At 36.0% G+C, this 14121-nt stretch overlaps 1 protein-coding gene across 5 annotated transcripts in view; it reads left to right on the forward strand.

Moving 5' to 3' along the window:
* The window catches only part of FNDC3A (fibronectin type III domain containing 3A), a 111009-nt gene extending 97267 nt beyond the window's left edge, over window positions 1–13742 (forward strand). For all 5 annotated transcript variants that reach the window (XM_065902426.1, XM_065902424.1, XM_065902428.1 and 2 more), the window contains 6 exons: window positions 704–853; window positions 953–1236; window positions 1346–1558; window positions 4913–5079; window positions 6267–6394; window positions 11229–13742. In XM_065902426.1, coding sequence (XP_065758498.1) covers window positions 704–853; window positions 953–1236; window positions 1346–1558; window positions 4913–5079; window positions 6267–6394; window positions 11229–11543 — 1257 coding nt within the window. In that variant the 3' untranslated portion in view covers window positions 11544–13742. The remainder of the gene's footprint in view (window positions 1–703; window positions 854–952; window positions 1237–1345; window positions 1559–4912; window positions 5080–6266; window positions 6395–11228) is intronic.
* Window positions 13743–14121: the final 379 nt, after the last annotated feature.

Below are 14121 nucleotides of genomic sequence, written 5' to 3' on the forward strand. Positions count from 1 at the left end.
TTCCTTCACTTATATTTGCTTTAAATGATTAAAATAATTTTACATAAAAGAATGAAGATACTACTCATTTCATCTCCATAAATTATATAAAAAGTAAAGTCCTGTTAAATTCACTTGGTAAAAAGTAAATTCTTTTTTCTCTTTGAAGTATTTAAATAAGGTATATGTTTACAAGTATTTAGATTCTTGTTGATGATGGTGCCCCATCTCAGTACGGAGATATTTAGCCATGGTGCACTTAATGTTCAGAACAAACATTCATAGGAGTTTGTGTGCTCTTTCTCTCATGTTCATTATCTTCAGTATACTTACTGCATATAGTAGTAATCAATAATGATAATTACATTTTCTGTTTCCTTTGAAATTTAACAAAGAAAATATCCTCATATGATCTAACATTTATATTACTTAACAGAATTATTTTAAAGTATATTTACCTTAAGATACTCTTTCTAAAATGATTGAATCATATTTCTGTGTCTGATTGAAAACAGTTATATTTTTGATAGATCTTTAATTCAGGTGGCCTTAATGAATAAAAATGTAATATTAAACAGTTTATATTCTGTTAAACATTTTTTTAGAAATCCAAAAACAGTTCAGTTTTTTACGTGCTTGGATAAATAACATTTTTGCCCCAAAACTATGTAATCATTATCAGAACTTAAGACAAAAGACTTTATCCCCTTTTCTTAACTTTAAGGTCCCTTTGAGTAATGGAACTGATGTCACTGAATATCGATTGGAATGGGGAGGAGTTGAAGGAAGTATGCAGATATGTTACTGCGGGCCCGGTCTCAGTTACGAATTAAAAGGACTTTCACCAGCAACTACCTATTATTGCAGAGTCCAGGTAAAGGTGGTTAGGGTCTTGTCACTCTATCTAGAGTTTTGTGTTTTGTGAGCATTTGCATGATTATGTGTTTAACTTTGGGGCTCTCTTAATTTGTAGGCTCTGAGCATTGTGGGAGCAGGCCCTTTTAGTGAAGTAGTAGCCTGTATGACTCCACCATCAGTTCCTGCTATTGTGACTTGTCTTCAAGAAATAAGTGATGATGATATAGAAAATCCCGATTATTCACCATCTACATGCCTTGCAATAAGCTGGGGAAAGCCTTGTGATCATGGTTCAGAAATCCTTGCCTACAGCATAGACTTTGGAGATAAACAGCCCTTGACAGTGGGAAAGGTTACAAACTACATTCTAGACAATCTGCAGCCAGATACAACATACAGGTACACAGTAAAAACTATCTTAATTTTTGCCTAGACCAGAGAGACATTAAATAGAATAATCATAAACCATTTTTTGTTTGTTTGTTTGTTTTTTTAACATGGCACTTAGAATACGAATTCAAGCCTTGAATAGCCTTGGAGCTGGTCCTTTCAGTCACACAATAAAATTAAAAACTAAACCCCTCCCTCCTGATCCACCTCGTCTGGAATGCGTTGCCTTCAGCCACCAGAACCTTAAACTGAAGTGGGGAGAAGGAACCCCAAAGACATTGTCAACAGATTCGGTTCAGTACCACCTTCAGATGGAGGATAAGAATGGAAGGTAGGTGTTTCTAATTGCTTCTTTATATAGTTTCTTAGGTCTTAAGTATATAAATTTTTTTAACACTAGAAATAAATTAAGTTTTCAAAAACAGAAGTCTCATAAGAAATAATTTTTAAGTATGCCATTTTTGAAACATCAGAAGACATAGTGAAGAGAGAAAATAATAGGGAAGCTGGTCTTTGGCTGTCTAACCCATTCACTCTCTTCAAGCTAGTAAAAGGAGCAATCTTTACTGCAAAATAAGTTCTTCAATGCTGATTTCCAGCAAGAGGCAGTTTTTACAGCAAACAGCTAATTGACATAAGGCCTTTGCGATCCTTGAAGGTATGTCTCACCCTCCCCCACACTCTCACAAGGGCGTGCACATCATGTGGATGCAGGAGTTCACGTCCTCACCATCAGATCTTAACCCCTTGGCTACTCAGGTTCCTCTCTGTTCTGCTGTCCTTTGCCATCTCATTACATGCGTGCTGTTTTATTCCACTAAATCATGCATTTGAATTATAGTGTTACTCAAAGTAATTAGTGCAAATTATTTAAAATCCAATCTGGGGCAGTATATTGATATTAAATCAAAAATAAACAATGCCATATATCTTCCCCCATTGTTACTTTAATCTTTTAAGAATTTTGTTTTGTTTTTGTTTTTTATGTTTCACTCAATTTGTTAGAAATAAATTTGTGTGTCTGATAGAGTACTAGTGACAGTTTTTCCCAAGGCTACTTTGTTTTTTGCATTGGATTTGTATGTCAGCCAAATATTCAACAATGGAATACTCGAGGTACTTGTATAGCAGTACTTTCTGTCAGAAATAATTACACATTTAAAATAGCATACAGAATTAAACATCCTGTATCAATCATAAGAGCATTACACAGAGCAAATAGTATTGATCATTTATCTCCTGAAATCTGTGCCTCTCTGAATATTAGCCTTTGCTCCTGGCAGAATTTTATGTACTCTTTGTAACCTTACATCTGGAAGGAAGTCTTTTGCCTTGCTGCACGTTTTTGGTATAGACATTTATCTTTAATATATGTTGTTATTGTTAGGTGAATTAATTAATTTACATTTAGGGTCGTGCAAGATTTACTAGAAACAGATTTAATTGGTATTTGGTTGAAAAATAATAGAACAAAGATTCTATGAAGATGATATTACTCTATATTCTACTGTAGAACTTTAAGCATGATTAATGTTTAGCTGGCATCTAGAGAACTATTGCAGGGTATGGGGTATGGCTTATGGTCTTTGTGGAAAATAAATTAAAGTGTTTTATGATATTGCAAATTTACCACATAAATTTCATAAATTAAATCAATTTAATATCTTTACTTTCCTTTGATTTTTCACAACTCTTCACATTTGTTGTGGGATCATGTCGGAATGCTATCTCATCTGTTCCCTGACCACAGGTGTTTTATCATGGTTCAACTTTTTACAACAGTGGCTTTGACACTGGTTTTTTTAATCCTCTCAGTTTTTTTTAAAAAAAAAAAAAGGAGATTCAAAAGGCAAGACTTATCCAATTACTACTTCTTGGAAACAGTGTTACTAACGATCATTTAAGTATTCCTTCATTTTAAACTAACTACAATTTTCAGACTGTTAGAACTACATGAGTATTCATTATTCATTCCTCAATTTCCAAAAATTTTTAAAACAGCCAATTAAAAATTTGGAGAACATTCAGCATATGTATGACATCAGTTCAGTTCAGTTGCTCAGTCGTGTCCGACTCTTTGCAACCCCATGAATCGCAGCACGCCAGGCCTCCCTGTCCATCACCAACTCCCGGAGTTTACTCAAACTCATGCCCATCGAGTCGGTGATGCCATCCAGCCATCTCATCCTCTGTCGTCCCCTTCTCCTCCTGCCCCCAATCCCTCCCAGCATCAGGGTCTTTTCCAGTGAGTCAGCTCTTCGCATGAGGTGGCCAAAGTACTGAAGTTTCAGCTTTAGCATCAGTCCTTCCAATGAACACCCAGGACTGATCTCCTTTAGGATGGACTGCTTGGATCTCCTTGCAGTCCATGGGACTCTCAAGAGTCTTCTCCAACACCATAGTTCAAAAGCATCAATTTTTTGGCGCTCAGCTTTCCTCACAGTCCAACTCTCACATCCATACATGGCCACTGGAAAAACCATAGCCTTGACCAGACGGACCTTTGTTGGCAAAGTAATGTCTCTGCTTTTTAATATGCTATCTAGGTTGGTCATAACTTTCCTTCCAGGAGTAAGCGTTTTTTCATTTCATGGCTGCAGTCACCATCTGCAGTGATTTTGGAGCCCCCAAAAGTAAAGTCTGACACTGTTTCCACTGTCTCCCCATCTATTTCCCATGAGGTGATGGGACCAGATGCCATGATATTAGTTTTCTGAATGTTGAGCTTTAAGCCAACTTTTTCACTCTCCTCTTTCACTTTCATCAAGAGGCTTTTTAGTTCCTCTTCACTTTCTGCCATAAGGGTGGTGTCATCTGCATATCTGAGGTTATTGATATTTCTCCTGGCATCTTGATTCCAGCTTGTGCCTCTTCCAGCCCAATATTTTGCATGATGTACTCTGCATATAAGTTAAATAAACAGGGTGACAATATACAGCCTTGACATACTCCTTTTCCTATTTGGAACCAGTCTGTTGTTCCATGTCCAGTTCTAACTGTTGCTTCCTGACCTGCATACAGGTTTCTCAAGAGGCAGGTCAGGTGGTCTGGTATTCCCATTTCTTTCAGAATTTTCCACAGTTTATTGTGATCCACACAGTCTGACACTAAACTTTCCATTGAACAGTTCAAGTGGATAATTTATGGGAAATTAAATAAATATTATCTCATACTGTTAGGTAAACATTAAGAAAACCTCACTAGTGCTCGCTTCGGCAGCACATATACTAAAAAAAAAAAAAGAAAACCTCACTAAATCAATTAAAATTATGCCTAGGAAAGGGAATTATCTTTTCTATGTGACAAACTATGCCTGTAACTCTAGTTAGAAATAATTGATAATGAAAATTGTGATGTTCTGAGTATCTTTTAAGACGTATACATTCAAAAACAGCAGTCAGAAGCAAAGCTATACCAGGAGCCTGAAAAGAAACAGTAACTGTGATTGGATATGAAATTTTGCAATAAATTTTCAGAAAACTATGGCAAATTGGGAAATTAACTAATTCTGTGATTTTCATCTGATGAAAAATAGGATTTATTGAGTGACAAACCATTGTGGCGTTAAATTCTAGGAGTAACTTATTGCTCCTAAATAATGTCTGAACTGTTCTTTTTTAGTGGTTTTTAAACATTTTTCATAAGATAGTCGAGGTTTATTTTTCATAAGTCATTTCCATTTTAGGTTTGTATCCTTATACAGAGGTCCATGTCATACATACAAAGTACAAAGACTTAATGAGTCAACATCCTATAAATTCTGTATTCAAGCTTGTAATGAAGCAGGGGAAGGTCCTCTTTCCCAAGAATATATTTTCACTACTCCAAAATCTGTCCCAGCTGCCCTGAAAGGTAAGTTCTCCATCCTCAAGTTACTTTCTTTAATAGTAAATTAATTTTAAGTGCTCTTTCATAATGTACTTTTTGTACAGTTAAAATTTATCATCTAGTATGTGTCTAACATTCAAATTATAAAAAGGAAATGAGCTAGACAGGCCTACTTGGGGTTTCACTTAATAATAAAAGCTATTTTATCTGGCATATTGATAATCAGACAGTGCTGTTTTTTGTCACTCATCTTTTAAATAGACATAAAAGTACTAAATTGAATAGATAGGCTGGTTTTCTAATAGGGACATTTACCGTTTTCACTATTGTTATTTAAAGAAAAAAAATCACAATTCTTGTTGTTTTGAGTCATTGCTATTTCATTCATTTGGGATTTCAGGGGGAAAGTCAGGTCATCTGTTTAGCAAAACATAAATACTCAGTTAATTTGAATTTTAAGTCAAATTTACATCCACATTCACACATTTGTGCGTGTGTTATATATTTAAGATTAGTTTCAGCAGAGTTCTTATTTAAAGTGACCTGGCAAGTATTGCACTTTGTGCATTTAGCGAAGAAAAAGCTAAAATTCCTTTCCCTCTGAGGACAAATCACAAACACTTCTAGTATGGTGTCCTGGATCATATACTTGAATGTACCATCTGTTAACGACCCGTAATATCAAGATTGTTCTTGAATACTCCTGCTGATAATGTTGATGGATTTCACAGAGTTGTTTTTCTGTTTCTTCATCTGGTTTGGTTGTCTCTTAACCTTAAGAAGATTGCTGGTTTTGATACCTTCTACCCCACTACTGAGTCATATGTGTGGTCAGGAAGTTGGGGGTGTTTTTCAACTCATTCTCTTAGGAAATTTCTTAAGTTATAAAATTTCATTTTCTAGTTACGCTCTTTGAAGTACCATAAAAGATGTTGTAGAACTAGCACAACTTTTTAGCTCAGTGAAAACAGTACTTATCTTGACAGATCTTTTAATCAGTCTACATTGTAATGCTTATAGATTGTATGGCCTGGAGGATATAAGAGTTAGCCATTGACCATTTCTCTGACCATTTCAAAAATTCACTGATGCTTACTTCAAGCTTATAACTAGGTTTTAAAGTCTGTTGATTTTGATTAAAACAAAGTCTGTGTGATGTGCCAAGTGAAAAATCAAGTCAAGCAGATTTTATTCATATTTCTTCTCTACAGCCCCCAAAATAGAGAAAGTAAATGATCACATTTGTGATATTACATGGGAGTGTTTACAGCCAATGAAAGGTGATCCAGTTATTTACAGTCTCCAGGTTATGGTGGGAAAAGATTCAGAGTTCAAACAGGTATGTGTCAAAATATAATTCTATAGATACATGTTTTTACCTTTTTCACTTTAGTGTATTTTTAGTACAAGATTTGACTAACCTTTATCTTCCTAATTCAGAAACATTTGTTCAGTGCTCACTGTGTTCCAAAGATTAGTAACTGCACGTATGTCAGGATTCAAAGTCTTTTAGGTATGAGCTGTACTTAAACAGAGTATTCATTCATTTGACAGACTTTATTGAACTCTGTGCCAGGCACTCAGGATATGCATGTAACAAAAAGGCCTTGCCTTCATGCTGCTTACATTCTAGCAGAAAAAAGATACTAAAAGCAGATAAGCACATCACTATATCAGTGTTAGATAGTGATGAGCACAATGGAGAAAAAATAAAACTGGATAAAAGGAGTAGGGAGTACTAGGATAAGGGACAGCTAGTTCTGTTTCATACAGGACAGCAGGTAACATTTGAACAGAGACTCAAAGGAAGTGAATATGGGGAGAAGAGTGTTCCAAAAAGCAGGAACAGTAGGTGCAAAGGCCCTGAGGTAGGAGCATGCTTGTTAAACTTAATGAACAAGAAGTCACTGTGGCTGGGACAGTGTGACCAAGGGGAGGAATAATAGATGATGTCAGGGAGTTAATCATAGAGGGTCTGTGAACGGCATGGAGGTCATGCAGTGTGTTATAGGCCACACTCCAGCATTTACTCCACGTGAAATGAGAAGCCAGTGGAGGGTTGTGACCAGAGTAGTCACATGATCAGACACAAGGTCATTGTGACCAGAGTAGGATGAGGACAGATGCAGAGACACCACTGAGGAGGCTTTGACAATGTTGGTAATAGTCATAGTCAGAGTGCAGAGTTGCAGTATGGAAGCCTAGAGGAGGAAGTGTCACCTTCCCGGCCGAGAAATTTCAAAGACGGATTCCTGGTAGAGAATGAATAGTCGATGAAGTGAGGAGCTGTCAGTATTCATTATAACTTATAAAAGAAGTCTTTATGCAGCTCAAAAGCCTTATTTCTATAGGCATTTCATCTGCTTCTCCCTTTTTGCTATCGAACTTCTTGATTTTTGAGGGCTTTTAAACTGGGTTGTTTTTAATTCAGTATCTTACCTTATATTTTCTTTTCCCAGTAGAAAAATCAGTCATCTGTTTTATTTCAGTCTTGTGCTGTTATAATTATTAATAGATTACTTTTCAATATAGGTATAATTTTTTCCTTTCAGGTTTCGCTAAATATGGAAGCATAATTTCTTAACCAAAATTACAGAAGGCCCCAAAGGGTCAGATTAAATTTGGAATGTGGTTGTTTTTCTTTATTAAGTCATCTGCAAATTGACATGATAATTGGATTTGAATATAATTTACAGATAAGCAGGTTTCCTTCCAAGGAAGAAATAAAATTAATACTAAAGAAAATGTAATTGCATTACATGTTTAAAGGAAATAGGGATCCCACATTTGAGTAGTATGTAAACACATCACTACATGAAACAGCAGTGCTAATTCTAATTTAAAAGCTAAATTATCCCTATCAACACTCTTACTTTAGATTGTAAGCATACTGTAAAACTGGTTTTCTTAGAACTTCATCATATATATGCATGTACATATGCTCATCTAAATCTCTTAAATGTTTATATAATTTTATAATTTACTGACAAATTATATTCTAAAAGTTTGAAGGTCATTTTTTAAGAGTTTGATCTCATTTGTGGAATTTAATATTTTACTTAAAATTTACTTGATATTCAATACACATGTATTAAATACTACATATGAAGAAATAGAGGGGGCTATGTTATTAATATTACTGTTTTTATTTTCCACTCATTACACATTAGCAAGCAAGCAGAAATACTATAATTGACATTTTATGTAAGCAAACAAAAGGTCATAATAAAGATAAAACATACTTTATAAGAAGCAATGATTTTTCCCCCCCTGGACTTTAGAATGTTTTCCAAAAGGATTATCACTGAAGGGACTCTTAGGGGGCTGGTGTGACTCAAGTGTGGCTTGAGAAAGGCTCAAGAATGGAGTGTGGAGTGGAAAAGGCCAGGTCTTGGTGGGTCTTTATTCTACAGCAGTAGGAACTGTTGATGTTTTTAAGAAGGGGATTATTTTTTTAAAAGTTGGTGGTTGACTTTCTAGGCTAGCCTATAAAGACCTGTTTAACCTGTAATGCTGCTGGTTTGGGTGATCTGAAAGCAAATTAGCGTGGCAGCAACCAGTACTTCTGACCCTGGGCCGCACTTACAGTTCTTTATCTTCTGCCCTTTTCTGCCCTGTTTGATCAGTCATTTGCTTTGACCAGAATTCCCGCTCTGTATCACCTCACCAAGGCTTGGCCTAGTTCTCTAAAATTACACTCTTGCCCTGACTCTTGCCTCCCTCCCTCACATACATTGTAACTCTCATCTCCACAGTATGACTGACCTTATGGGCATTAGGAGAAAAACTTTTTGCTTGGGAAAATTCATATCAAAAGTCAAGTGTCTGCTGGCTCTTTGATCCTCCCAGCAGTGTATACATTTTTTAAAGCAAGTGCTTTTTAACCAAAGCAGCATTTCAAGTGGTATAACAGGGTGAAGTAAAAATATTGGGGGACAGTAGAACCACCTTCAAAGTAGATAATTCCCATTTGGGAGTCTGTACCTGAAACAGTTCTTGTGTCCAAGCTCATTAATGTTACAGGTACCAGGAAAATTAATTCAGATTAGTATATAAAGTATAAATTCTCTTAGAAGCCTGTAGGTAGGCAGGTTGATCCAGGAGCTTAATGCAGTCATCAGGGACATAGTTTCTCTGTGTTCATTGCCTGCCATGGGGAACTTACTCTTCCTTATTCACATTCAGCAAAGTCCTGTATCTACAGTTACCTCTAGGATGTCTCCCTGTTTAGACATCTTCCCAACATCTAAAACAAAATGATTTTATCATCTTCCTTCCCAGTCTCTTCTCTCCAGCTTCCTCCTCATTTACCACTATCATAAACACTTTGGTATCCATAAACACTTCCCTGGTAGCTCAGCTGGTAAAGAATCCACCTGCAATGCAGGAGGGTCGGGAAGATTCCCCTGGAGAAGGGAACGACTGCCCACTCCAGTATTCTTGCCTGGAGAATTCCATGGGCAGAGTAGCCTGGCGGGCTACACTCCATGGGGTCACAGAGAGTCAGACACAACTGAGCAACTAACAGTTTCACTTGAAACCTTGTGCTTTTATCACCAAGAGCCCCTGTCCTGCCCAACTCCCTTAATCCCTCACTCAACCTTATGATCAGGATTCTTTAAACACTTTAAATAGCACACAGTAAAGTGGCCCCTGGGGGATTAGACCTAAATTTCCAGTTAGTGTATTAACATGGTCCTCTTCTCGGTGTCAAATTGCCTCACCTGTCACCCTCATGCTATTTGTTGAGGTTTTTTCCTAAATCATTTTATCATGATCATTTGGAGATAAATTGGAAAGTAAAGAAAATTTCAAAGGCAAAAATGAGTATCATCCACTGTACCTATAGGACAAATACATATTTTTTAACTTTTACTAAATTGACCCATTGTATGTATATTGTTTCACACTGCTTTCTAATACAGTCTTCTGATTTACTTAAGTTCATCCTTTTACCATCGATGAGTCATAAATCATTTCTACATTCCCACTCCCTGAAATACGCATCTGCATCTTCAGGACTAAGGCATATTCAGCATTTTTTAAAGATTGATTTTTCAATAAAAATTCATTTGTATATCTTTTCAGTATCTACCAATACACATTTTGATATATACATAGTGAATACTAATATTGTGGCCTTTAATTAATAAGTACCTGTTATATGCTGGAGACACAGAATTGAGGGAAAGATCTTACCTTGCTCATTTGGGAGCAAACCAGTATGTAAAAATTTAGATTTATAACACGGATACAAACAAGGCAGCTAAAATTGCTTGACCTTACTTGTAACCCACCAACTAGCTGGGGAAACTCAACTGGGAAGCCATTGAATCTTGGTCTTTTCATTTAGAGAATGAGTGAAGGGATTCAGTAATGGAAGTGAGAGCTTCCATATATTGAGCACTCGCTATATGCTGGGCACTGTGCTAAGAAGTGCCGTAACATTAGTTTCCTTCATTCTTGTAATTACCATACAGGATGACTACTATCACACCATCACGGCGTGTGCAGGGGGAGAGCAGAGCTCAGAGCCCAGTCCCTGCAGTCACTAGCCTTCTGCCTTGAAAATCTGTGGAATTCCATTCTTGTTATTGCCCTTCTGGGGTATTGAGCAGAAGAGTTGGGTCTTAAGATCTAATTCTATGGTTCTAAGTAATCTCTCATTTTGAAGTTTATAAAATGATTTGCCACAGACACCTGTAGCAAGCTCTTCTTTTTCATTTATTATTTCATTCATCACATCTGTTTGAAACATTAAAGAAAACCAGTTTTACAAAGATAGCATGGGAGAGGAAGATTAGACACTGTCCCTCTTTTCATGGAATGATTTCACAAACTTTGACTTCTTACATTTGGTGAAACCAGAGATGCCTGTGGGCTGATTATGCTTATTCTGTAGCTACTCTGGGAGCACATCTTCCTTCTTCAGCTGGTCTGTAGGCTCTGTGAAGGGGAGATAGCACACCCTGACTCTTCATATTTTCCCTGCAATTATACAGCAAACAGTTGAGTTCTTTAATATATAGGTATTTTAAAATCTCATTTAAAAGAGCCAGTCTGTGGCTCTCACAAGCATCCATGTCAAAAATAACTCTAAACCTAGCCAATTTTAACACAGATTTTCTACCCAACCTTCACATACAATTCTTTTCCTCGTGTCTTACTATCAGATTTACAGAGGTCCTGACTCTTCATTCCGGTATTCAAGCCTTCAGCTGAACTGTGAATATCGTTTCCGCGTGTGTGCCATCCGCCAGTGCCAAGAACCTGCGGGGCATCAGGACCTCGTCGGTCCCTACAGCACGACAGTGCTCTTCATCTCCCAGAGGACTGAACCACCAGCCAGCGCCAGCAGAGACACTGTGGAAGGCGCGAGGCCTGGGCGGGCACTCAGTGACGAGCAGTGCGCAGCCGTCATCCTCGTGCTCTTTGCGTTCTTTTCCATTTTGATTGCCTTCATCATTCAGTACTTTGTAATCAAGTGAAAATATAACTTTATTTTTAATATTACATTTTATTTTGTCATGTACTAAAATTATTTCTGTATTGCTTTTACAAAAACAGTGGCATTTAGCACTGGCATTGAGACTCTAGTACATCATTTTGGCCATTTTTAATGCTTTATATTGCTAGGTAGAGGCTGGCACCTTATTAGAATGCAAGCCACAGAAATAGCAATTTTTGGCTTTTTGTTTGGTTGGGGCTCTTTTATTTTCCTTTCTTTCTTTCTTTTTTTTTGACATGCCTTCTTGTGAAACAAAATTTCTGAGAGGCAACAATACAATATACAATTGATATTTTGACCAGTCGGCATGGTGTAACAGTGACATCCTAATCTGTTTGTTCTAAAGATTATTTCCTAGTGAAAAATTCAGAATGGTTAAAATTCACACTAACATACTATATAAAATGTTAAAGTATGATGATGCTGTGAAAGCAATCTAGTGCTATATTTCTACCTCCTCATTTGTCTTAATTTGGTAAGTGGGATTATGATGAATAACTGGAGGGGCTTAGCAGACAAAAACTGGATGAAAGAATATGCATGGAAAAAGCTTCTTGTTTGATAAACGTGGAGTTCTTCATTACAAGCGTACATCCATGAATTCACAGATAAGTCACTTGAAGAAAGCACAGACAGTTTACTTGGCCTAAAAATATTTTAATGTTTACTCAGAAATACATCTTCAGGTCTTGAAAACATGGAAAAGAACAGAGGGCTTTTAGATAGTTAACTTTTTAAAAGTACTTCATAATCAATTCTGAATTTCAAACTTATTTGATTTTTGAGCCTTTGAACTATATGTGTGTGTATAAGGACATGCACGTACATATGGCTTTATATATACCAAGTGTAGAAATATATATATATAATATATATACACACACACACATACATTCTCACTCCATCTGTCTGGTATAGGCTAATTTTGAAGAACTCCTATAAGTTTTGCTGCTTCTCCTATAACTACTGCCATCACCATCAGAATTCATAATCAAACCTAACCTTTTTGTTTGGGGCACCAAATCTGAAGACAAAATTAATTTGCACCAGTAAACTTCAAGCTGCTTTCTTTCTTGAAAAACTAATGTTTAATGTAATGTCTGTTTGGATACTGTTCCAGTTGTTGATTGCATGTGGTTAATGTTGCATTAGAGCACTTTGCAATTACATAATTCATTAATGTTTTGTGAGCTTGCATTTGTGAGTTATTGGATGATCAGATTGAATCTTGTCAAGTATCACATTGTACATCTTGCATAGATGTCCATGACTGCCAGTAATAATACAGTCTGTAATGAAACTATCTAAAATTCTTGTCTTATCACATCTGTTATCTGTAAAACACTTGTAACTAGCCTTTTTAATTTATTATTTGAATTTTAGGATAGTGAATCACTAATTTTTAGTTGCTGAGGTTAGCAATTTAGTGATTACTAAGCACTTCTGTCAGTCTTTGAAAAAAAGGACGTATGTTTTGTGCTTTGAAGATCTCTGAAGAATTTCTTCTATTAGAATGGGCATGTATTGTAATTGTTTTATGTCAAATGATCTGTGCTGTAGAAAAAAACATTAACTTTTGTTCAAAAAAGAAATTGATAAACTTGGCCTTCCCAAGTGGTAAGAATGATCTGTCACTATAAAATACTGTATGTTTACATTTTATTTAAATTTAATCTCTTATATGTAGGCTGATAACTTCCCCCAAAACAGTGATTGTTTTCTAGAAACTTCTTAAAAGTGCCACATTTGGCAGTACAAATGAGTTTGAGTGTAATAGCCCAGAGATTTCTATATAGTTGAATGTCTAAAATGGTAAAATGTGCCACTGTGGCAGTTACAGTGGCTTATGTTTTTCATAGTATCTCAAATGAACTCCTATTTTTGATAGTAAATGTCATTTAATAGTGTACTTGCCATTTGAGCCTCACTGCAAAATGAGTGCAGAGGAGAAACAATTTTTAATGTAATCTTGATTTTACCTCATATACTGTACATTCCAAAAACTCTAAACTTTTTAAAGATTATAGATACACTACCAAACATATCACCTTAAAATTGTGTAAGGCTGAACTTCATACAGATGAAAAAATATAATCTCATAAAATTACATAAACTATGTAGCAAAAATATCTTTAAAATCCATGGAAAATAAAAGTTGTATCATTCTTTTTTTGAGCTATGTTTATTGTATTCATAAACATTATTTGCTGCCTCTTTTGGAGAATGAAATGTTAAGGTCTCCCCTCTTGCAATTGGCTTACAACAGTTTTCCCAAAATAATTAAATCTTCAACAGGAGAGGATCCATATTCAAGAAGGTCAAGTTTTATCCTAGTGAGCTGATTTTGTGCAATTCACTATATATCTATATATAAAGAAAACAAGATATCTAATGAATAAAGATGGGTCTGAGGTAAACTTCCCATTGGAAAGAAAATCTGACCTCTCCTCACCTATCCTGCATTCTTTGCCTTCTTTCCCACCTACAGGGGCCCAGAACAAGGTCTGCTTTCCACCAGAAGTTTCAACATTCCCTCCTTAATACCATAAAGTTCTCAC

The sequence above is a fragment of the Muntiacus reevesi genome, chromosome 11, assembly GCF_963930625.1.
Source record: "Muntiacus reevesi chromosome 11, mMunRee1.1, whole genome shotgun sequence".
Lineage (NCBI taxonomy): Eukaryota > Metazoa > Chordata > Mammalia > Artiodactyla > Cervidae > Muntiacus > Muntiacus reevesi.